This window comes from Palaemon carinicauda, chromosome 5, assembly GCF_036898095.1.
Source record: "Palaemon carinicauda isolate YSFRI2023 chromosome 5, ASM3689809v2, whole genome shotgun sequence".
NCBI lineage: Eukaryota > Metazoa > Arthropoda > Malacostraca > Decapoda > Palaemonidae > Palaemon > Palaemon carinicauda.
The window spans coordinates 73,305,766-73,328,068 of NC_090729.1; the positions used below are offsets into that span (position 1 = coordinate 73,305,766).

The 22,303-nt window shown below is 37.2% G+C and overlaps 3 protein-coding genes across 3 annotated transcripts; all 3 read left to right on the forward strand.

Moving 5' to 3' along the window:
- Positions 1–3,467: 3,467 nt before the first annotated feature.
- Positions 3,468–5,174, forward strand: LOC137640967 (uncharacterized). Its single transcript, XM_068373425.1, has one exon. The coding sequence runs from the start codon at positions 3,468–3,470 to the stop codon at positions 5,172–5,174; it is 1,707 nt and encodes a 568-aa protein (XP_068229526.1).
- Positions 5,175–6,522: 1,348 nt separating this feature from the next.
- LOC137640968 (uncharacterized) lies at positions 6,523–9,348 on the forward strand. The gene is made up of 3 exons (XM_068373426.1): positions 6,523–7,234; positions 8,953–9,044; positions 9,313–9,348. Exons 1-3 carry the CDS (start codon positions 6,523–6,525, stop codon positions 9,346–9,348), a joined length of 840 nt encoding a protein of 279 aa, XP_068229527.1.
- Positions 9,349–17,105: 7,757 nt separating this feature from the next.
- On the forward strand, positions 17,106–18,431 carry LOC137640970 (uncharacterized; the record flags this gene model as incomplete). Its single annotated transcript, XM_068373427.1, has 2 exons — positions 17,106–18,206; positions 18,354–18,431. Coding segments are annotated over exons 1-2 (1,179 nt in total), but the record flags the coding sequence as incomplete, so codon positions are not given.
- Positions 18,432–22,303: the final 3,872 nt, after the last annotated feature.

Here is a 22,303-nt window from a genome sequence, read left to right on the forward strand (position 1 = left end):
CCCGACATCATATATATATATATATATATATATATATATATATATATATATATATATATATATTATCGTGACATACGATGAAATCACGATAGTGTATATATAAAGACCAGTAAACAGTCATTTATCTTTTATTTTGTAAGGGAAATATTATGAACATTATGCAATGTGAGATGCGTAGAAAATTATAATTGTTGTATTGAATTATTTTGTAATAATATATTTCTTTTTGTTGAAGTTTTTGTAAGGCAAAATATATCAAATAGTTGTTTGACTCTAAGCAATCGTTAACGAGTTGTTAGTGTTTGTTTTGACGAATGCGGGTCGCGCATACGTGGATCTTCAGTCGTCTTTGAGTAATATAACTCAGAAGGAGTTAGTACCGGCTCACGTACGTGACAGTGAAGGTTATAGTTACCTTACGGTATCTCACAGGAGGGAAGGAATTAACACACCCACGAGAGGAGTTCTTATCATCCTGGATTAAAAGCTAAGTCAAGGTTTTATAAGTGTTTTATTATGTTAGTGATATTGAAGGGCATGCATGCACGTTAGATATCGTTACTGACAGACATTTGTAAAATAGGACTGTACTTCGGGTTGCCGGATAGGAAATGTTACAATGAATAGTTAAGGTTAGTAATAAATGTGAATATTTTTATTCCTGGTCAAATAATGATTTAAACACAATGCAATGTCTCGATTTATTGAATGATAGGAACAGAAAAGAATCCTTGAAAATCTGTTAAAGAACCTGGTAATATGCAAACCAAATTAGGGTAAGTTTAGGTTTTCATATTTATTGAAGATTCTATATGTTTACTATTTTGGATTCTTTTGAGTAAATATATAATGGTGCCGTGACCAGGATACTTATTATTATCGAGGGTGATGATTAATACTGAGGGATAACGTATATATTTAACATTAATATTGGTGTTAATATGTTAATATGTTTGAGAGATGTTTTTACCAACATTACGCGTCGTGAGAAAGTGTTCGTGGCGGCGGGTTGTTATGGCTAGGTCGTAATTGGCAATTTAGAAAACAGTTGACACCGTACTTTTTTGCCGTGTATCATATGAGGAGATTGGAAATTTTATATGCGTTATACATTCTGAATTGATCAGTGTTAATCGTTGCCACTAATTAAAAACATTTAGGTATGAAAATTATTTTTCACTAGTTGTGATTTTTATTGAAAAATTATTTAAAGTAGGAATAATTGTTGTAGTTGAGTTTCGGCAATTCGTTAATAGTTCAAAGTGAAGTTAATAAATTAATTCTTTCCTATGGTGAAATTTTCGAGTTGTGTGGGTTTGCGCCGACATTGATAATATCGTTGTCGCACAAGGCGTCCATTTTTGTTAATGATCGGGAATCCATTGATGGGTTAAACTAGTCTCGGCATTAATTAGGAATAACGTTGTCGCACAGGTGGCCATCTTGTTAATGACCGAGCAGTTAAGTTGAAGTTGTTTAAAAACGAAACTCTATGGGAAAGAATTTAATATAGTTGTGTTGTTGAAAATAACGTATAATGTACTAAGTAATTATTAGGTAGTTCCTTCATACACCCTTACTTGATCTATTTTTTCTTCTGTGGTAAACATTTTAGTGAATTATTAACAATGTCGGACATAGAAATATCAGACGTAGAAATGTCAGATAATAAAAATGAAAAAAACAGAAAAACGCGTAGTGCTGATACTAGGACATTCTCAGGTAAACAGAATGGAAGATACCTTTGATGAAATAAATGAAAAGGAGGGAACCCTTTGTTTTGTAACACGTTCAATAGGTGGTGCTACGTGTAATGATATCACATCTGAAGAAGTAAAGGGGTGTGAAGCAGAGGCAGTTGTGCTTTTTGTAGGAAGTAATGATATAGATAGTGAAGGTGTTGAATCAACAAGTGATATTTGAAATAATATCATAGACCTGGCAAATGATATTTCCATTGTGGATGGAGTAAAGATAGTCTATATCGTTACTGTAGAACCCCGTACAAGCCTGAGATATGTAACCTATGATGAATATCGAAGAAATCGAAATAGGTTGAACCAAAGGTTACATAAGTCAATCAGTTACTATATCATTAATAATGGTCTTACTGAAAAGGATCTAGGTCATGATGGAGTTCATTTAACTCAAGAAGCCTCTGAAACATTAGCAAGAAGAATATATGGTAGAGTCGGCAGTGATGCTGATTCAGGAGAATGGTAATAACACAAGTGGACCAAGTGGGGTGGGGATGGGGAACTACGCATTTTACATTGCATTTGTTATAAGTTGTATATAATTATGCTGATAAATTTTGAATTGAATTTTTCTTGAAGTGTGGTAATTAATTGCATTTAATGGGGTGGTTATATATGAAAAATTGTTGAAATTGTATATTCTGTATGAACAGTTGTCTGTTGAAATTGCTGAAAATTTGAAAATTTATTGGTTTTAGCTGGTTTGATAATTATCTTTGGAGAAATGTCTGATAAAGAAGCTTTGGTGAGGTCACGAGGTGGTTACAAGGGCGTAATCACCAAATGGGTAAATAAGATAGACTCTGCTATTGCCGCAGGTAATATCAATACATTGTCTTCAATTAAGGATTTAATTATGAAGCAAATGAAGATTGTGCACGACTTGAATGAAAAGAGATTAGCCTTAACCACTGAAGAAGATCGAATGAAAGAAGTGGAAGAGCAAGCAGAATATGAAGTAGTAGTTGGTGAACATTGGTATAAGTTGGGCAATGCCATCACAGGAATATCAGGAAGTGGTTCTTCTGGAAAGCCTCCACCCACACATAAGACTAATGTTAGACTGCCTAAATTGGATCTCCCACATTTCACTGGAGATGTGTTGGAGTGGAATTCCTTTTGGGAATTGTACAATGTGTCGGTACACCAGCGAGGGGATTTAGAACTAATTCAGAAATTCTCATATCTGCAAAGTTTGCTCACAGGAGATGCTCTAAAACTGATTTCAGGATTTAAGTTGGAAGCTGCGAATTATTCACAAGCTATATCTCTCCTCAGAACTACATATGGGAAAAGGATGAGATCAAACGAGTTTTAGTAAGAAGATTACTAGAAATGGAGTCTCCATCTCCTGATTCAGAAGCATTGCAATCATTCAGAGCAAATTTTAAATGTTCGATCAGATCATTAGAGAGTGAAAACCTGGAGTTGAATGAGCTCTATACTATTTTGCTTCATAGTAAGTTGCCTAAGAGTGTTAGTGAAACTGTAAAACGCCGAAGTGGGGAGGATTGGCTTGTATTTGATACATTTAAGAAATATCTGGAAGAAGAAATTCACAATCTAAGATCTTTCGTCTCAACGGATGTAAGTAAACCTGGAACTTTATCAACAATATCTACGTTCACAGCGAATTAATCACAATCTGTAAGACCTAAGAGCAAAGGAAATGTGAATAAATTTAGTTCTCAACAAACAAGAAAATGTCCAATGTGTGAAGGCGAACACTGGTGGACACAGTGTAAAACTTATGCCAGTAGGGATAAGAAATTGAGTCGTCTCGGGTTTTTACGATTATGTTTTGTGTGTGCATCAAATAAACACTTTAGTGTAGATTGTGAAAAGCAAATTTGTGGAAAGGGATGCAGATTAAAACATCATCGTGTATTATGTGATAAACAACAAACCAGCGAACCAAGTAAATCAACAAATAAATCAGCAAATAAACCTAATAATAATGGTGTGCAGGTTGGAACACTTTCCGTAAGTGATCAGGGTCAGAAACCCAAGCAGAGGTCAATTTTACCAACAGCCACAATTGTGTTGAAAGGTAAAGGAAGACATTTGGTACGCCTTCGTGGATTATTGGACACTTGTGCAGAACGAACCTTTATCAGGAGGTCAGCACTTAAGGACGTACAGTATAGATCTAAAGGCACAGAAAAAATTGCCTTAAGGGGTTATTTGACAAGCAAACCTGTGAATGAGTATGAGACGGTTAGTGTTTCCATACCTTATAAGGGTAGATTGATTATTATGGATTGTATTGTGGTAGATGAGTTACCAGAGTATACTAAGAAATTCAACGTTAAACGAAATTTGAAAACGTTGTGTAAAGCCAAAATTTGTCTAGCGGACAAGGATTTCGATCTGCCTGTGGACAAACAAGCACCCATTGATATGTTGGTAGGCGTTGATAATGTCTATAACATATTACACCCCGGATTCAGAAAGGCTGGAAAATTGATATTGTTACCTACCATATTTGGATATGTTGTGACAGGGTCCTGTAATGCCCCTCCAGTGCAGGAAACCCAGGTAACTGTGTTAAAGCTAGCAACTAACGAGGAAGTAATTGAAGCTACTCATAAATTTGATAGTGATATAAAGAATGATTTAGATATTTTGTGGAATTTAGATAAAGTAGGTATTGACTGCAATGAATTGAAAGAACATGATCGAAAGGTTCTTGAAGACTTTGAAAGTACCATTGTATATTCTGAAATGGAGAAGCAATATGTTGTGGCCTTACCATGGAAGTCTAATAAGTCAAGGCTTCCATCCAATTTTGGCATGGCGTTGGGCCGGGTTAAGCAACAGTGTGCAAAATTTCAGAAGGATGAAGCCTACCTGAACCACTATCAGAAAATCCTGAAGGATCAGGAGGATAGGGGGTTTATTGAAAGGGTGGATAAAAACAATGTGGTTGAAGATTGTCATTATCTAGCACATCATAGTGTACAGAAAGATAGTGCCACCACTCCAATCAGAATAGTTTTTGACTGTTCCTGGAGACAAGGTAAAAATGGATTGAGCCTTAACGACTGTCTGTGGACTGGACCACATATTACGACAGATTTGCTCAAGGTCTTATTGCAGTTCAGAACTAACAACTACGCCTGTATTAGTGATATAGAAAAAGCGTTTCTTATGGTGCAATTGAGAGAAGAAGACCGCAATTACACACGATTTTTATGGTTGCAAGACCCAACGGATCCAAATAGTGAATTAATTATATATAGGTTTAGAGTGGTATTGTTTGGGGCTACGTGTTCTCCGTTTCTGCTGAATGCCACTATCAAATCACATCTGGCAGCTGTAAGAAAAGATACGAGTTGTACTGAAATGGTGGATATGATGAGAAGGGGATTATATGTGGACAACCTTCAATTTACCTCCAATAATGAAGAAGAATGAATAAACTTATTTTTTGGCGCAAACAAAATATTTGCACAGGCGCACTTGTATTTAAGGGAATGGACTAGTAATAGTGATCTTTTGAATACTATTGCGGGTGCTTATCGTATAAAATCAGAAGAGAAGCAAACCTATAAAGTCTTAGGCCTAAATTGGAACATCTCTAATGATAAATTAACAATAACACTTAATCATCTTAAGACGGGTCAAACAAAACGTGAAATTCTAAGTGCAATTGCCTAAATTTATGATCCTTTAGGAATGCTTATCCCTATTACGATACGAGCTAAAATATTCTTACAGGATTTGTGGAAACAGCAGTTGAAATGGGATGATCTACTTTCAGTTCCTTTATTAGAACAGTGGAATGAGTTGTCCAAAGACTTAGAGAAAAGTCTCAGTATTTCCTTCTCCAGAGGCACTAATCTGGAGAAAACGGATTATCTCCACATTTTCTGTGATGCTAGCATAACAGCTTATGGTTGTGTGGCCTATCGAGCAAGTGGTAAAACTTCGTCTCTGATTATGGCAAAGGGTAGAGTAGCACCCATTGAAGAGTTGACTGTACCTAAATTAGAATTAATGGCTTTGTTGTTAGGTGCAAGATTGTGTAAATTTATAATTGAAACTTTTGAAGAAAATAAATTTGAGAAAATAATAATTTGGTCTGATAGTAAAGTTGCCGTGGGATGGTTAGTGACAAAGAATAATTTGCCAGTATTTGTGAAAAAATAGAGTATTGGAAATTAACTCTATAACTACGGGGATCGTCTTTTCTTACGTCCCATCCTCAGAAAACCCTAGCGACTGGATTACTAGAGGAAAAAGGACAGAAGAAGTAAAAAATAACTCCTTTTGGTGGGAGGGACCTATTGACAGGACATGGGTGAAAGAAGCACAAGCACAGGATGAAGTTATTCAAGTCCATCTTGTAGGGAACAGTGAAAAAACCCATCTGCTGAACTGGGAAAGATTTAGTAGAGTGGATAAATTTTGTAAAACTATAGCTTGGATAAGGCGATTTATTCACAATTGCAAATCAACTGGCTGTAGAAAAATTGGAAGTTTAACGCTGGAAGAACTTCAACAAGCTAAAAATAAAACGATTATCCTCTTACAAAAGGAATACTTTCCGGAAGAATATAAAGCTTTGGAAAAAGGGGGTAAAGTTTCAAAATTGACCTTATTAGTACAATTGAATCTCTTCTTGGAAGAAGGAATTATAAGATGCAGAGGAAGATTGGAACATGTCGCACAGGCGGCGGAAATAAAATTCCCAATCTTACTGCCGAAAAGTTGTTTTCTCACAAAATTGATAGTAAGGGAGCATCACTGTTTACAAGCTCAAATGGGAGTAAATGCAACCGTGGAAAGTGTGAGACAGGAATATTGGGTCCCACAGCTTCGCCAATTATCCAAAAGTGTAATTCATCATTGTATAATCTGTAAGAAAACACAAGGGAGACCCTACCGTGTAAATATTGCTCCACCATTGCCAGAATTTCGGGTGCAGAGAAAACAACCCTTTAGCGTTACGGGGGTAGATTATACAGGAGCGTTGTTAACTAAGGAGAAACAGCAAAATCCTGAAAAGGCCTATATTGTGTTGTTTACTTGTCCAGTTACTAGAGGAATCCATATCGAATTAGTAAAAGATCTGTCCTGCAATTCGTTTCTTATGGTGTTTCGAAAGTTTTGTAGCCGTCGGGGATTTCCTTCTTTAATGCTAAGTGACAATGCTACTACCTTTGTATTGACTTCAGTTTATTTGAAAAACATGGCAGAAAGTTCCTTAGTGCAAGAACACCTGAATGCTATCGAATGTAAATGGAAGTTCATACCAGCCAGAGCACCTTGGTTTGGAGCTATATGGGAAAGATTGATTGGTCTTTTGAAAACCTGTCTAAAGAAAGTAATAGGTCAGGCCTTTCTCAGCTTTAGTGAACTTTCCTGTGTTGTGACTGAACTTGAAGCAATTATTAATGACAGACCCTTAAGTTATACATCGGGAGATTTTGACCAGTTGGATATTCTGACGCCCAATCATTTGATTTTAGGACGTAGATTGAGATCTTTCCCTAGGGAAGTCATAGATTGGAAAGATGAAACTAAGGACCCTCTGTATGGTGGAAATAAGGATGTTGGAAAGCGATTTTTGTACATTACAAAAAAATGTGATGACCTGTGGAAAAGGTGGGAGAGAGAATATTTAACTTCTCTCAGAGAAACTCATCGGGTAGGAATCAGACACGAATCTTGGTCCAAAATGGGAGATGTTGTGCTGATACACGATGAAGGACCGAGAAGTCGTTTGAAGCTCGGTCAAATTGTCAAATTACACGTGGGACCGGATGATGTCTTGCGCGTGGTTACTTTAAAAACCCCATAAGGTCAAGTAATGAGACCTGTTGTCAAGCTATATCCTTTGGAATTATGGCAAGAGACTGATGTTGTCATATCTGAGAAAACTGATAACAAAAGCACCCGACCGAGCAGGAAAACAGCACAGGTCTCAGGCGAGAAGAGCCCTCATTCAAGCGGGACAATTATAACTGTAAATATTGTTTCTGTTTGCTGGGAGTGTATCATGACTTACGATGAAATCACGATAGTGTATATATAAAGACCAGTAAACAGTCATTTATCTTTTATTTTGTAAGGGAAATATTATGAACATTATGCAATGTGAGATGCGTAGAAAATTATAATTGTTGTATTGAATTATTTTGTAATAATATATTTCTTTTTGTCGAAGTTTTTGTAAGGCAAAATATATCAAATAGTTGTTTGACTCTAAGCAATCGTTAACGAGTTGTTAGTGTTTGTTTTGACGAATGCGGGTCGCGCATACGTGGATCTTCAGTTGTCTTTGAGTAATATAACTCAGAAGGAGTTAGTACCGGCTCACGTACGTGACAGTGAAGGTTATAGTTACCTTACGGTATCTCACAGGAGGGAAGGAATTAACACACCCACGAGAGGAGTTCTTATCATCCTGGATTAAAAGCTAAGTCAAGGTTTTATAAGTGTTTTATTATGTTAGTGATATTGAAGGGCATGCATGCACGTTAGATATCGTTACTGACAGACATTTGTAAAATAGGACTGTACTTCGGGTTGCCGGATAGGAAATGTTACAATGAATAGTTAAGGTTAGTAATAAATGTGAATATTTTTATTCCTGGTCAAATAATGATTTAAACACAACGCAATGTCTCGATTTATTGAATGATAGGAACAGAAAAGAATCCTTGAAAGTCTGTTAAAGAACCTGGTAATATGCAAACCAAATTAGGGTAAGTTTAGGTTTTCATATTTATTGAAGATTCTATATGTTTACTATTTTGGATTCTTTTGAGTAAATATATATATATATATATATATATATATATATATATCTATATATATATATACATACATATATATATATATATATATATATATATATATATATATATATATATATATAGATATATATACATACATATATATATATATATATATATATATATATATATATATATATATATATATATATATATATATATATATATATCTTTCTATCTATCTATCTATCTATCTATCTATCTATCTATCTATCTATATATATATATATATATATATATATATATATATATATATATATATATATATATATATATATATATAACTATTGGAGCGCTTGTATCCTTCCGTTCAATTCACTGGTCAACAAAATTAAAAAAGTTTTTTGGTTCTGACATATTTTGTAGTGATTCATACTAATTTTGTCCTGTAGATTACGAATATGATCTCCATGTTTCTCTATTACTTCTAGTTTTTGAGAACCATGAATTGTGTAAAAACGCCAGTTATGAAAGAAAAGTCTTGGTATTATTAAATTTCATTATTTTCCTATTCATGTCTTACTGCTTAGTATTTATGTATATGTATATATGTGTGTTTGGGTGTGTATGAAAGACAGGGAGAGTAATAAGGAATATACAATTAAGCATTTGTACAATACTCAAAAAGCTATAATTTTTGGTCTCTTATGATACAAAATGGGAATATTTCTCACTTCTGATCTTGTGATGATATGTATACAATAAACACAAAAATATTCCGAATACTAAAATAATTTCTTATTGGATTTCAGATTGCTTATTCTATGAAGGTTACTGAAAGTGCTTAATCAAGGACAAGAATGGAACGTGATAAATGCATTAATTCTTCAGATACTTTCTGTTACATCTGTAGAGTTTTCACACCTGAAACCTTGATAAAATCTATCACAAAAATGTTAAAAAAGCATACAAACTATACTTTAAATGCCCGGTTGGTGATCAAAATAAGAAATGGGCACCTCACATTGCACGTAAGCCCTGTGTAAATCATTTGAATGAATGGATGCATGGCAAACGGCCTTCTGGTTTGCCTTTTGCTGTACCAATGGTTTGGCGTGAACAAAAAGATCATTCTTCTGACTGCTACTTCTGCCTCACTGATACTGAAAGTTATTCTGTGAAAACTCGATTTAAGATTAAGTATCCAGATGTGCCATCTGCTCACAGACCAGTTTCTCACAGTCCTGAGTTACCAGTTCCCAAACCTCCATTAGGTAAGCAAAGTGAGTCAGAATCTAGTGAAGATGGTGAATGCATGGATACTGACTTTCAAGATGTAGAGAGCAAGGAGCCCCATCTTATTAGTCAAGAAGAGTTGCATGACCTTGTAAGAGACCTTAATCTACCCAAAGAGAAAAGTGAACTACTAGGATCCAGACTCAAGCAATGGAATCTGCTGGAAGGAGTTCACGCTACCACTTTCCGCCAAAGGCATGAGAAGCTCTCACAGTATTTCAAAATGGATGACAAATTTTGTTACTGCTATGATGTTGTGTCACTAATGGAACATCTTTGTAAATCTCATGCTTATGAAAAAGATGGGTGGAGGTTATTTATCGATTCTTACTTGTTACTTGTTTTGGGTTTAAATCCAACCCTCCACTGAAGTCAAGTGAACTACTCGGGCGGGTCCATATTAATCATCTAACGAAACATTTTCATTATAACTTATACAATTCTTTGATTGTAGCATCTTCCAAATCATATGATCTTGTGAAAAGTAATGTCTTTGGTTTCTTCTTAAATTCAATTGCTCCCTTTAGGTCCTTCATTTCAGTTGGCAGTTTATTATAATGTCTAGGCGCACAGTAGCTAAAAGCCCTTTCACCAAATTTACTGTTTGTTCTTGGTTCAGATAGCCTATGTTTGTCACTCAAGTGTCTTATGTTAACATTTGTTTCTAGTTCTAGTTTATTCAGGCATTCTTTTAGATATTTTAGTTCATTTTGGTTCAGCATCTTAAACGTTAGTAAGAGTAGCTTGTATTCAATTCTCGCTTTTACCGGTAGCCAGTGTAATTTAATTAGTGCAGGGGTAACTCTTTCCCTATTATGTAGTCCTTTTATTAATCTAGCGGCTCTGTTTTGTACTCTCTGAATTTTCTTCAGCTGATAATTCGGTAAGCCATAGAACAGTGAATTGCAGTAATCAATTCTTGAAAATATGTGGTGATTAATGAGTATGGCCATAGATTTTTCATCTAAGTATTTACTAATAAATGCTATGTTTCTAATATGATAGTTACAATTTCTTACCATATTACTTATATGTTCATTCATTGTCAGTCTATCATCCATGATTACTCCAAGATTCCTGACAGATTTCTTTAGGTCAATGATCGATTGACCTATTTCAATTCTTTAGAAGCATTCGATTCTTTTTATATCTTTTTCATTTCCAAAAATAATACATTCACTTTTATCTTCATTGAGCTTGAGCTTTTTTGTTAACATCCAAGCCTTAATGTCATTCATTATTTCATGTATCTTTCTTTTAGCTTCATCAACTGATTCTATTGGGAAATAGAATTGTGTATCATCAGCGTATATTTTAAACTTAAACTCTGTGAGTTTCAAATATTTTTGCCAGTTCAATCGTGTAAATTTCAAACAGGAGAGGACCTAGTACACTGCCTTGAGGCACCCCTTTGGTTAGTTTTCTTGTCTCAGACTCAACATTTGATATTACTACTTTAACTTTGCGGTTTTCAAGATAACTCACACACCAGTCATATGCTCGTTCTACGATGTCCACAGCTTTAAGGTCTTCCATCAGATATGTATGTTCTACAGTATCAAATGCTGCACTTAGATCAAACATCACAAGAATGCAACACTTGCCATTTGTTATAATTTCTGTTATGTCATTTTTTATCGCTAACACTGTTGTTTCTGTGGAGTAATTTTTTCTGTATGCAGATTGATCATCAGGTATGGCATTAGATTTTTTCAGGTGTTTCCAGGTTTGTTCGTGTACAGCAGTTTCAATAATTTTCGAAAAATATGACAGATTTGATATTCGCCTATATGAACTTAAATTGTCTGCATCACCTTTTCCTTTATACACAGGCTTGATACATGCAACTTTTTCACAATCAGGGAAAACTGCCTGTGTTAGACTCATATTTACCATGTTTTGGTAGGTCTCTTGTAGTCTGGTGAAATTTTCTGCATCTTTTACATCGTTAATTGGAAATGGGTCATTTCCGCAGTAGGTTATTTTTACTTTCTTTATTATTCTCATATAATCACTCTGACTTAACTCTTTGAATACCCTTAGCTTATTTACACCTGTTACTGATGTATTCCTTCGCTCTGTTGTGCCGATGTTGTGAAAACTGGAGCAGATTTGATTTATTTTTTCTTCAAAATAATCAATAAAATCATTTGCTAGGCATTTAGGATCATTAGTTATGTCGGGCAATACTATTTCTGTCTTTAGACCTAAAAGTTTCTTTAGGTTCTTATGTATTTTCCGTGGGTCATTTTCATTGCACACTTTTTTATAGTAGGCCTTTTTTTTTTTTTAACTAAGATAAGGTAATTGTAGCAATTTCTAGCTACTTTGTAATGTTATCAAGATGTAGGGTGAAATCACCACATATAACTATATTTCGATTGTCATTCAATGTATCTAGTAAGTTATTAAATTCATCTAGAAACATTCTTTTGCTTTTGCTCGGTGGTCTATAGAGTATAACTATTTGTAGATTTACATTTCGAGATAAAATTTTAATATTCATATATTCAAATGAATTAACTATGAGATGATTTCTTACTGTAACTTTGTATGATTTCTTAATTAAGATTACAATGCCACCACCTCTTTTGTTTTCTCTTGGTTCATGATAAAAGTTATAAGATTTAGGTGTCATTTCATTTATTTTCGATCTGTCACTCACATTACCACTCAACCAAGTTTCAGTTAATAAGCAAATATCCACATATTGATCACTTACAACTTCCTTAATGATATGAGTTTTATTGCCAATGGATTGTATATTTATTAGATTACATGATATTTTCTTAATCGAAGCCATGGTCAGTATTGTTTCTGGCTCTTGTTATTTCTTGTTTATAAACTTCACAGTTTACTCTATCATAGGATTTATGTTTTGTGTCATCATAGTTCTTTCTCACACAATTTATGCATTTAACTTCAACAACATTGCAATGACCCGCTTTATGTTCTCCCGCGCACTTGGGGCACAACTGTTTATTTTTGCAATTTGCTGCACTATGCCCAAATTCCTGGCATTTGTAACACTGGTAGGGCATGTAATGGTCGTAAACATTACATATTCTATTTGTGAGTAGTCATAAAATGGCAACACAGACTCACCCGGAAATGGGGGTATGGCCACAGCGGCTCACCCGGAAATGAAGGGTATGGCCACAGGGGCTCACCCGGAAGTAAAGGTAAGGGTACAGAGGGTCACTGTGTATGGAAGTGTAGTATTATTTGAAGTCTTTTGTTTACAAACATTGATTTGAAGGTCGTGTGGTTCGTAATGACATATGTACGTGACGGGGGGGGGGGGGGTATAAGTTTTTGTTTACAAACATTGATTTGAAGGTCCGGGAACTGTGTCACTATTAAAGGGAATTTGTTTACAAAACATTGAGGACGTAACCATTTGTTATTATCAGCCTACTCTTCGTAATGACGTACGTACGTGTTTATACGTGTTGATACGTGTCCAGGAACTGTTTACCCAACCTTGAGGAGGTAAACGTAGTGTGCTACTATTAAAGGGAATTTGTTTGCAAACATAATTATTATTATTATTATTATTATTATTATTATTATTATTATTATTATTATTATTATTATTATTATTATTATTATTATTATTAATAATAATAGCACCTGTCCCAACCCGTCCGAGTACCGTTCCCCTCCGGTCAAAGGTCTAACCCTTCGCCTTCCGTTCTCCACCCGTAGATAGGGCTAACCACCTGTCCCAACCCGCTCTCCACACACTCACCAAAATACATGGGTAGATTAATATAAGAAACATAGTACTTAATATTTGTTTATTTAAAGGAAACATCAAAATTACTGTAAAATAAATACACAGCCTAACTTCCAATGAAGACAAAAAAACATTCTCTCTCTCTCTCTCTCTCTCTCTCTCTCTCTCTCTCTCTCTCTCTCTCTCTCTCTCTCTCTCTCTCTCTCTTAAGAGAATGTGTTTGACCTTCCAACTTTTACCCTGGCATATTTGAGGATAACGCTAAGATGGCTTCACACACACACACACACACACACACAGACACACACAGACACACACACACACTCTCCAAAATACATGGGTAGATTAATATAAGAAACATAGTACTTAATATTTGTTTGTTTAAAGGAAACATCAAAATTACTGTAAAATAAATACAGACAGCCTAACTTCCAATGAAAATATCATATGAATGGAAGTACGAGCTATTTATATGAAAAACTTACAACATTCGAAAATCAACCTCATCGGGGTCGGGGAAACTGTTTCCCCCGTATTTCATTTGAGGGATATTGTTACTCTCGCCCCTTTTTTTAAAGGGACGAGATAACGATACCCTCAAATTATCCTTGGGGGTTTTGCCTACCCCTTTGGATTTTTTCTTCTTCCGGCTCTCCTCCTCTGCTTCCATTTCACGGGCCTTCTTCTTCCTGCTCTCTTCCTCCGCTTCCATTTCGCAGAGCGTGACCAAAACCTGCGAATCCGAGAGAGTCTCTCCTCGCTCCAGGGCCACGTCCCCGGAACAAGTCTCGTTGGTAGGCCCCACTTCACCCATGGAGATATCAACACCCGTTGATGATGGCATCTCGTTTATCACCATTATTAAAAAGTCCACTTGTGTGTCGTTATGACTGGTCTCTTCTTCTTCCCGTCTCTTAACTGCTATTGATAAAAATCCTTCATGGAACTTCTCGCGCCGAAGACATCCTTCGAGAGCCTTCTCCAGTAACTGTACTGTAGTCTCGTGATCTTTGAGGGTGGTACCCAACTGCTTCACCATCTGCTCAGCGGCTGCTTTTCCTTGAAGGTCCCTCTTGACCTTCCGGACATTTTCCAGGTTTCGCCGAATTAGTGCTTCATCAATCAGAGGAATATACACACCTACGGGAATAAACATTGAAATATAAGTTTTGGAAATATAATCAAGGCTCACACACACACACACACACACACATCAAAATACATGGGTAGATTAATATAAGAAACATAGTACTTAATATTTGTTTATTTAAAGGAACTTCAAAACTTCCAATGAAAATACTTTGAAAAAACTCACTCCTCTGGAAGCAGGTAATCTCCTCATCCAGAAGATGGGCGTCGTTCTTGTACGAGTATTCCATGCTTGTTTGCTGTAAGGTCCCGTGTGTGTCAAAGGTCAAATTGACTTCAGTTGGCGAACTTACCGTGTGTGTCAAAGGTCGAAGTGACTCCACTATATATAGTACGCACGTAAACACAAACGTACACACGCACCCAGGCCCACAGTTTTAAGGATTCACCTACCAACCCACCTACGGTTTAAACGTTTACCACCGTCACTGCTTCCCTCAGGGGGACCCAGCTTCGTCAGTTTGGTGTGCGCGCTTCCAGCAGTTGTGCAAGCGTGATTTACAGCATGGAGAATTCCTCACCAGGTATAATATAGCCTTATCAGTGAAATTTCGAAAATATTTATGATGTGAATATTGCGATTATGTTAAGTGTTGGTGAATTAGCTATTACTTTTCTTTCTTCCTTTTTTTTTTAGAGAAGTGGTGTGTGAAAAGGAAATTTGAAAAGAGTGAGTCTCATCTCCCGATCAAAAAACGAAAGAAACATCATGCAAGTAAGTACTGTTTAATATAAAAATGTAATGTATAGTACCATTATCTTTTTTCGAAATATTCAACCCAAGGATTATTGCAAGTTTAGTCTGAAAGGAATTGTTAAAGTAGAATAAGATCTAGGATGGAGATTCTCTAGTTTCTTTTTTGCGTATTTATAATCATTACGTGTGTTACAATTTGGCTTTACAATGCGTGCTTAAAATTTGCCTTAGACCTTTCAAATAAACTACAACAGTAGCATTTCTCTCTCGTTCCAGTGCTTACGCCTAGAGGGGAATTACCTGTAAATACATCGTCTCATCACGCAATTCCTACATCCTCAAAAACGGATGGAGGGGAATTACCTGAGAAAACAACACCACCTCTACATGCAATTGCTACAACCTCAACAGGTGAAGTTTCACGTGGGCAACCTCCCACACCTGGGGGATCCCCCTCGACACCTGATACGGGACCGGCACTCATTCTCATTAATAGAGAGACCGCCTTCAATTACCTGTACGTTGTTGAAGAATTCTCAGCCCCCTCAGTAGGTGACCCAACATTATTTATGGTAATTTGTAGGGATGATATTAGTGTGCGAATACGGAAATATTTTAAAAACAAAACATTTACAGCCAAGATTGTGGGACTTTTGAACTCTAGTATGAGGAAGCTAAGCTTTCAAAAATTGGGGGAAACGGAAAACGAACCTGTGGAGCTTTGGCTCCCAGCGACGATTATTAACGCTAGTGAAATCAATAAGCTCTTAGATAAATGGGAAAGTTTCATTGAAGATAAATTCCCACAAATAAGCAGTGAATTAAGGGGGAGTGGGTAGACAGTTGAAGGCGTCAAGAATTTTAAACTCTTTTTTCACCGCCAAGCTGTAATGTCTGGAATGGGTGCATACATTTATCCTAAGAAAGAAGTCCGCGGAAGTGAGAAAGTTTTTAATCCCTCTGGAATTGGGAATTCCTGCCTAATTCAGTGTCTGGCTGCCTACTTTATCGCTAAACAACAGCCATCTCCGCGCTGGAAAAATATTTATCGCGCTGTAAATAGTATTCAACGTTGCTCAGAATACGTCAATTTTACCTGACTCACCTTCCCCATCTAATGGGAAGACATTTCACGCCTCGAGTTGGCAAATCATATCTCCATTTACGTTTACGAAATGGAAAAATCTGCGGACGGAAGGTACCTGCTGCAATTGTCGAGGCGGGGAATGAAAAAATTTCCAAGCATAGTCCCACTTCTCCTCTTAGATGGGGAACAAACATGCCTCATTAAGGATTTTCATTCCTTCGTGAAATCCTTTGCCCGGGTAAGATCTCTCGACCCTCTGTACTTTTGCCATAACTGTCTATCACAGCATTCGACAACCTCTAAGCAAGAACAGCATGAAGCCAGTTGTGATCTCGCTGTAACGTTGAATTTTCCCCCCGTCGGAAGCACAGTAAAGTTTAGAAATCAGCATAAGACGCAAAAGTTTTCCTATATTTGCGTCTTTGATATGGAATCGGCTTTAGAGAAATCTCCCGGTGCGTATGGTGTAGAGACAATACATAAATCAATAGCGTACTGCTACATCATTTTCGATTGCATAGGTCAAAGAGTGGCTTCTAGTTATTATTGCGGAAACGATTGGGTTGACAAGTTTCTGGCAGATCTTAATGCTTGTTAGGAGACAATAAGAAAGTGATGGCGAACTTTCCCCATTCATATGACAGCGGAGGATGAAAGGGCATTCCTTGAGCAGGGCGTATGCCAATTGTGCAAGTCACCATTCAAAGACGGGAGCGATAAACATAGACATCACGACCACGCCAGTCCTAATAACAATTCTATTGGGGCGTACTGTAGGCGATGTAATTTATCATGCCGCGAACAAAAAACGCATCTCCCTGTTTTTGCCCACAATTCGAGTTATGACTTAGGCCTCATCCTTAAGGATATTAAAGATAAAGTCCAAATCAGTATCATGACGAAACAAGGTCTAAAAATTCAGCGAATGTCTGTTGGGAATTTAATTTTTCTCGACTCTCTAGCCTTTCTAGGGTCTTCTTTGGATAGTTTAGCTTCTGAATATTTTAGGGATGGAAGGAAAGCACGATTAACGGAGGAAATGTTAAGTGGGATAAAGAATGAGGAACTTAGGGCTGAAATTATTCGGGGTAAATTATCTTTCTGCTATGACTATATAGACAGTCTTTCAAAACTCGAGGAAAGGCAGTTACCCCCTCAATCGGCATTTTACAACAGGCTAAAGGCGTGTGATCTATCGGATGAGGAGTATAAACGCGCCCAGCGTGTTTGGACTATCGCCAAAAGCCAAACTCTGAAGGATTTTCTCCTCCTATACCTCATTGTAGACACTAGCCTATTAGGGGATATTCTCATTTGGTGGCATGATATTCTTTATAGTAAGTACGGTCTTGATTTACCACACTATGTTTCACTTCCATCCTACGCTTTCGACAGCTTTCTTAAAATGAGTAACATCGAGTTGGATCACGTCTATGATGAGGAATTGTATAATCTTATCAGGCACAATGTGAGGGGCGGGTTCACTTCCGTTGTGCGTCAGTCATTCACAGCCAACAACCGTGAAATAAATTCTTCTTTTAATCCAGACCTCCACCAAAGCTCTTACATCCTATATTTGGATTTCAACTCTCTATACGCAACAGTCATGACTAGAAACCTCCCCGCCGGTGGGATTCGTAAACTTTCCGATGAAGAAAAAGATCTGTTTTTAGGAAGAGGTATTGAAAATGTTATCACGAATGAAGACAAGGGATACTGGCTCCTCGTCACTACAAAAGTACCTTCGGAAGAAGTTGCTAGAGCGACAGATGAACTCCCCCTATGCTTATCTCATGAAAAAGTCACCTTTAGAAATCTATCTCCCTATTGTAAAAACGTGCTAGAGAAGGAAGGAGGACAGATGGGTGTAAAGTGCAAAAAACTTATGGCCACCCATCGTAGTAAAAAGGAGTATCTTATTTCCCTCCCCCTTCTTCAGCTGTATATGGACTTAGGTCTGGAACTGGAAGCTGTTCATTCAATCTATGAATTCAATCAAAGTGTTTACATGAACGATTTCATCAAAACTAACATTGAAGCGAGGACAGCGGCCACCTCATCAACAGAGAAAAAAGCTTTTAAGGCTATGAGTAACTGCGTCTTTGGGAAGACTTTACTCAACCCTTTGAAATACGCGGAAAAAAGTTGAGTTGTTACGAAGCCCGCGGTTTACTTAAAAGAGGCTCGTAACCCGCGGCTAAAATCATCCATTCGTTTGAGTGAAGACCGTGTTATCTGCACTTCCACCCTTCCGCAGGTTGTCATCAATATGCCTAATTATATAGGATTTGCCATTCTGGAAGCGGCCAAGTTTGATCTCTATTATTTCTTTTATAAAATACTCAAGCGTAAGTATGGTGATAAAGTCAAACTCATTTACACTGACACAGATAGTTTCATTTTTGCTCTGGAAGTTCCCGACCTTAACTCGGAGTTTGCTCAAGAACCCCTGAAATCGTATATGGATTTTTCCAACTTCGATGAAGACCACCCTCGTTTTAATAATGAAAGAAAAGGCGAGTTGGGGCTTTTAAAATCGGAAACTGGTAGTACATTAATAGCAGAGGTGAAAGCGTTGAAACCTAAAATGTATTCTCTGTTACTAGCCAACCAGGAGCAGATTAACAGGGTAAAAGGTATCCCCAGCCACCTACATTCTCGTATGAAGCATGAACAGTATACGCAAATCCTGGAAGATCATCGAGTCAATTACGTCACTGTGCGTACAATTAGAAATGTTCAGGGGCAGATGAGCACCACCAAAGTAGAAAAGAAGTACCTTTCAGCCTTTGACGCAAAACGTTTCCACGTAAGTCAATACATTTCTTACGCATACGGTCATCCGGATATTGTAGTGGAGGAGGATGAGCAAGTAGCGAGGGAGGTCCCCACCAACAATCCTCTCCCCAAATTAGCGGTGGCTTATTATTCTCCACCAGACCTGCTTCCTTGCGTTTATCAAAATTTGTGGAAAAAGAGAGAAGAAAAGGTTGCTGAGTACTTTCCTCTACCCGAAGGAAATTCATCTACATTGGCGTGAAAGGGGAAACACACTTCTCTCTCTCTCTGTCTCTCTCTCTCTCCTCTCTCTCTCTCTCTCTCTCTCTCTCTCTCTCTCTCTCTCTCTCTCTAATTGCTAAGTTCGATTTCCCTTTGTAAATGTATTGTCAACTGGGTTGGTACTTTTTATTAATGGGGGTATTCATTCCACAGTACTTATATCATTACATTTGAAGTAAAGGCACAGTTAAATGCGGGATCTGTTAAAATGTACAAGTGTTTTAACGAAGAAGACTTGGACATTTTTAGGGAGCCGGCGCATATTATTGTGTCTGGCTTCTCCAACTCGGGAAAATCTTTCTTAGTTGAACAACTTATATTAAAGTACGAAAGTAAGTTTACGCACATTGTTATGTGTGGTGTGGATAGTCATACTTTGAAAACCCATCCAACAATTGGGCCAAAACTCTCTCTCTACGCCAATATCGTAGACCCGATGAGTGAGATAGATACGGAAGCTGGGGTCTACTCGATATTATACATCCTCGATGATGTTTTTCTCGAGGCTGTCCATGACAAAATTGTTGTAGACGTCTTTACTAAGGGTCGGCATAAAAATATCTCTGTTATTTTTATTACGCAAAATATGTTTTACGGTGGTAAATACGCCAGGAATATAAGTATAAATGCCTCGCATATGCTTTTGCTGAGAACTAGGAATATGTCTCAAGTTGAGTTATTAGGAAGGCAAATATTCGGTTCGCCTTTATCGAAAAAATTTGTGAATGTTTATAAAAAGGCTGTTATGGCTAAACCCTTTTCCCATTTGCTGGTAGATTCAAGTTTAAATACTCCTAGCGAACTCCAGTTGAGAACAAATATAGCAGGGAGTTCCTCGTGTGAGGTAGTTTTTGGAGAATGGGAGACGTAAAGAGAAAGATTTTGGAAACCGTATATGAAAACTATTCACACCCATCAAGCTTGGGGGGTATAAAATCCATCTACAAAGCCGCTAGAGCTCTGAACCCGGGAATTACCGTAAGTAATGTAAAAGACTATTTGGCGACGAAAGATGCTCATACATTGCATACACTCACAAGAAAACATTTCCAGAGACGTCAAATGGTGTCTCCAGCTCCTAGAGTTATTATCAGTTGCGATCTCGCGGATATGCAGCGTTTATCTAAATTTAACAAGGGCGTAAACTATCTTCTTATTTGCATAGATATCTTCTCCCGTTACCTCAAGATTGTTCCTCTCAGAAACAAGAAAGCGCAGACTCTGTTAATAGGCTTAATATCGATCGTTTCCTTACCAGAATTTCTTGGGGTCAGCCGCCTTCTTACTGACCGCGGGTCGGAATTTTTACATCTAAGTACCTGGAAGAAAAAAATATAAAACTTTACAGTGTCTCCTCATATGAAATCAAAGCTGCCATTGCAGAGCGTGTTATATGTACGCTAAAGCAAAAGATATATAAGCATTTAACTCTGCGAAATACCCTCGTCTATGTTGACGTCCTCCCCCAACTTGTAAAAAACTATAATAGATCCCCGCACCGAGGATTGGGAGGGGGACTGACTCCCCTTGAAGTGCATAGATATACAGACCCAGAAATCATTAGACAGCAATTTCGGAAAATGTATAAAGCAAGCATGTTTAAACCCAAACAAAATAGTAATGCACTAGACGTAGGTCAGTCTGTGCGTATTGCGAGTGAGCTCCGACGGTCTGTATTTCATCGCGGGTATAAAATACAAAATACACTAGAAATATTCAAAATTAGAAGCGTAGACAAGAGTCAGGCCCCATTGACTTATTATCTGGAAGATCTTGCCGGTGAAAAAATTGAGGGTTTTTTTTATAGAGCGGAACTAATACCTACGGCTATACCAGAAACTTTCCCTATAGATATTATCAGAAGGAAAGTCGAGAAGGGAAAAGTCAAGTATCTCGTATCATGGAGAGGGTATCCCCAAAGTTTTAACTCGTGGATACATAGTAAGGATGTTGAAAGGTTAGTCGGGAAAACTCGGAAATGAAATCCCACATACACAAACATGCTGATTTTCTTCTCTTCTTAAATAACCTCCCCGCCAGAAAAAGGTCTGAATTAATTCCTTTACTAAAGAGGACCCATCTTGATTGCTTATCGGAGATCTTTTCCAACTTTTTAAAGGAAAATCTGACTCGTGATAGTAAATCAGTAGAAAAGGTGAAGAAATATAGGAATGAAATAAGGACGGTAGCCCGGAAAAAGACACCGCTTAAAGAGAAAAGAAAAATCTTATCATCGCAGAGAGGGGGTGCTATACTTTCAGTACTTCTGCCTTTAGCAGCGAGTCTAATTTGGGGTTTGTTAGGAAGATGAAAGAGTATTGCCTAATACCGCGGAAGACGGCGGAAGGATTTAGTCTCCACCAAGACAGTGGGGAAAGTAGAGTTCAAAACTCTAAACAAAATGTAGAGGAGAATGGAAAGGGAGATAAGCAGCAAGGGGGGGGGGAGGAGGAGATAATAGTGATTTACTACGTAATCTATTGCAAATGATACAAGCGATGAAGTCCAAGTTTGAAGGTAAGCCAAAGAAAAGAAGACGTAAAGGGTTAGGGGGAAAACTAAAACGTGAGCCCGATCCTCTCCCCCTCCCTAAACAGGTGGTGTACAGCAATCCCCCTCTCGACCATCTGATAGATATGCAACTAACACCAAGCAACAAAAGGCACGCCCTTGCTTTTCTCAAGTTTTTTGAAGGACGGAATGACTTCCAGTGGGATGATAAGGGAAATTTGAGAAAACCCATCGATCGTTTAAATGTAATGGTAGTGTTAAAGA

Excerpts from the sequence above, each read along its gene's own strand:
- LOC137640967 (XM_068373425.1), top strand. The coding sequence starts at position 3,468 with ATGTGTGAAGGCGAACACTGGTGGACACAGTGTAAAACTTATGCCAGT.
- LOC137640968 (XM_068373426.1), top strand. The coding sequence starts at position 6,523 with ATGGGAGTAAATGCAACCGTGGAAAGTGTGAGACAGGAATATTGGGTC. Across the intron at positions 7,235-8,952 it reads CAATCATTTGATTTTAGGAC|ATTACGAATATGATCTCCAT; the intron begins GTAGATTGAGAT and ends TTTGTCCTGTAG. Across the intron at positions 9,045-9,312 it reads GTTATGAAAGAAAAGTCTTG|ATTGCTTATTCTATGAAGGT; the intron begins GTATTATTAAAT and ends ATTGGATTTCAG.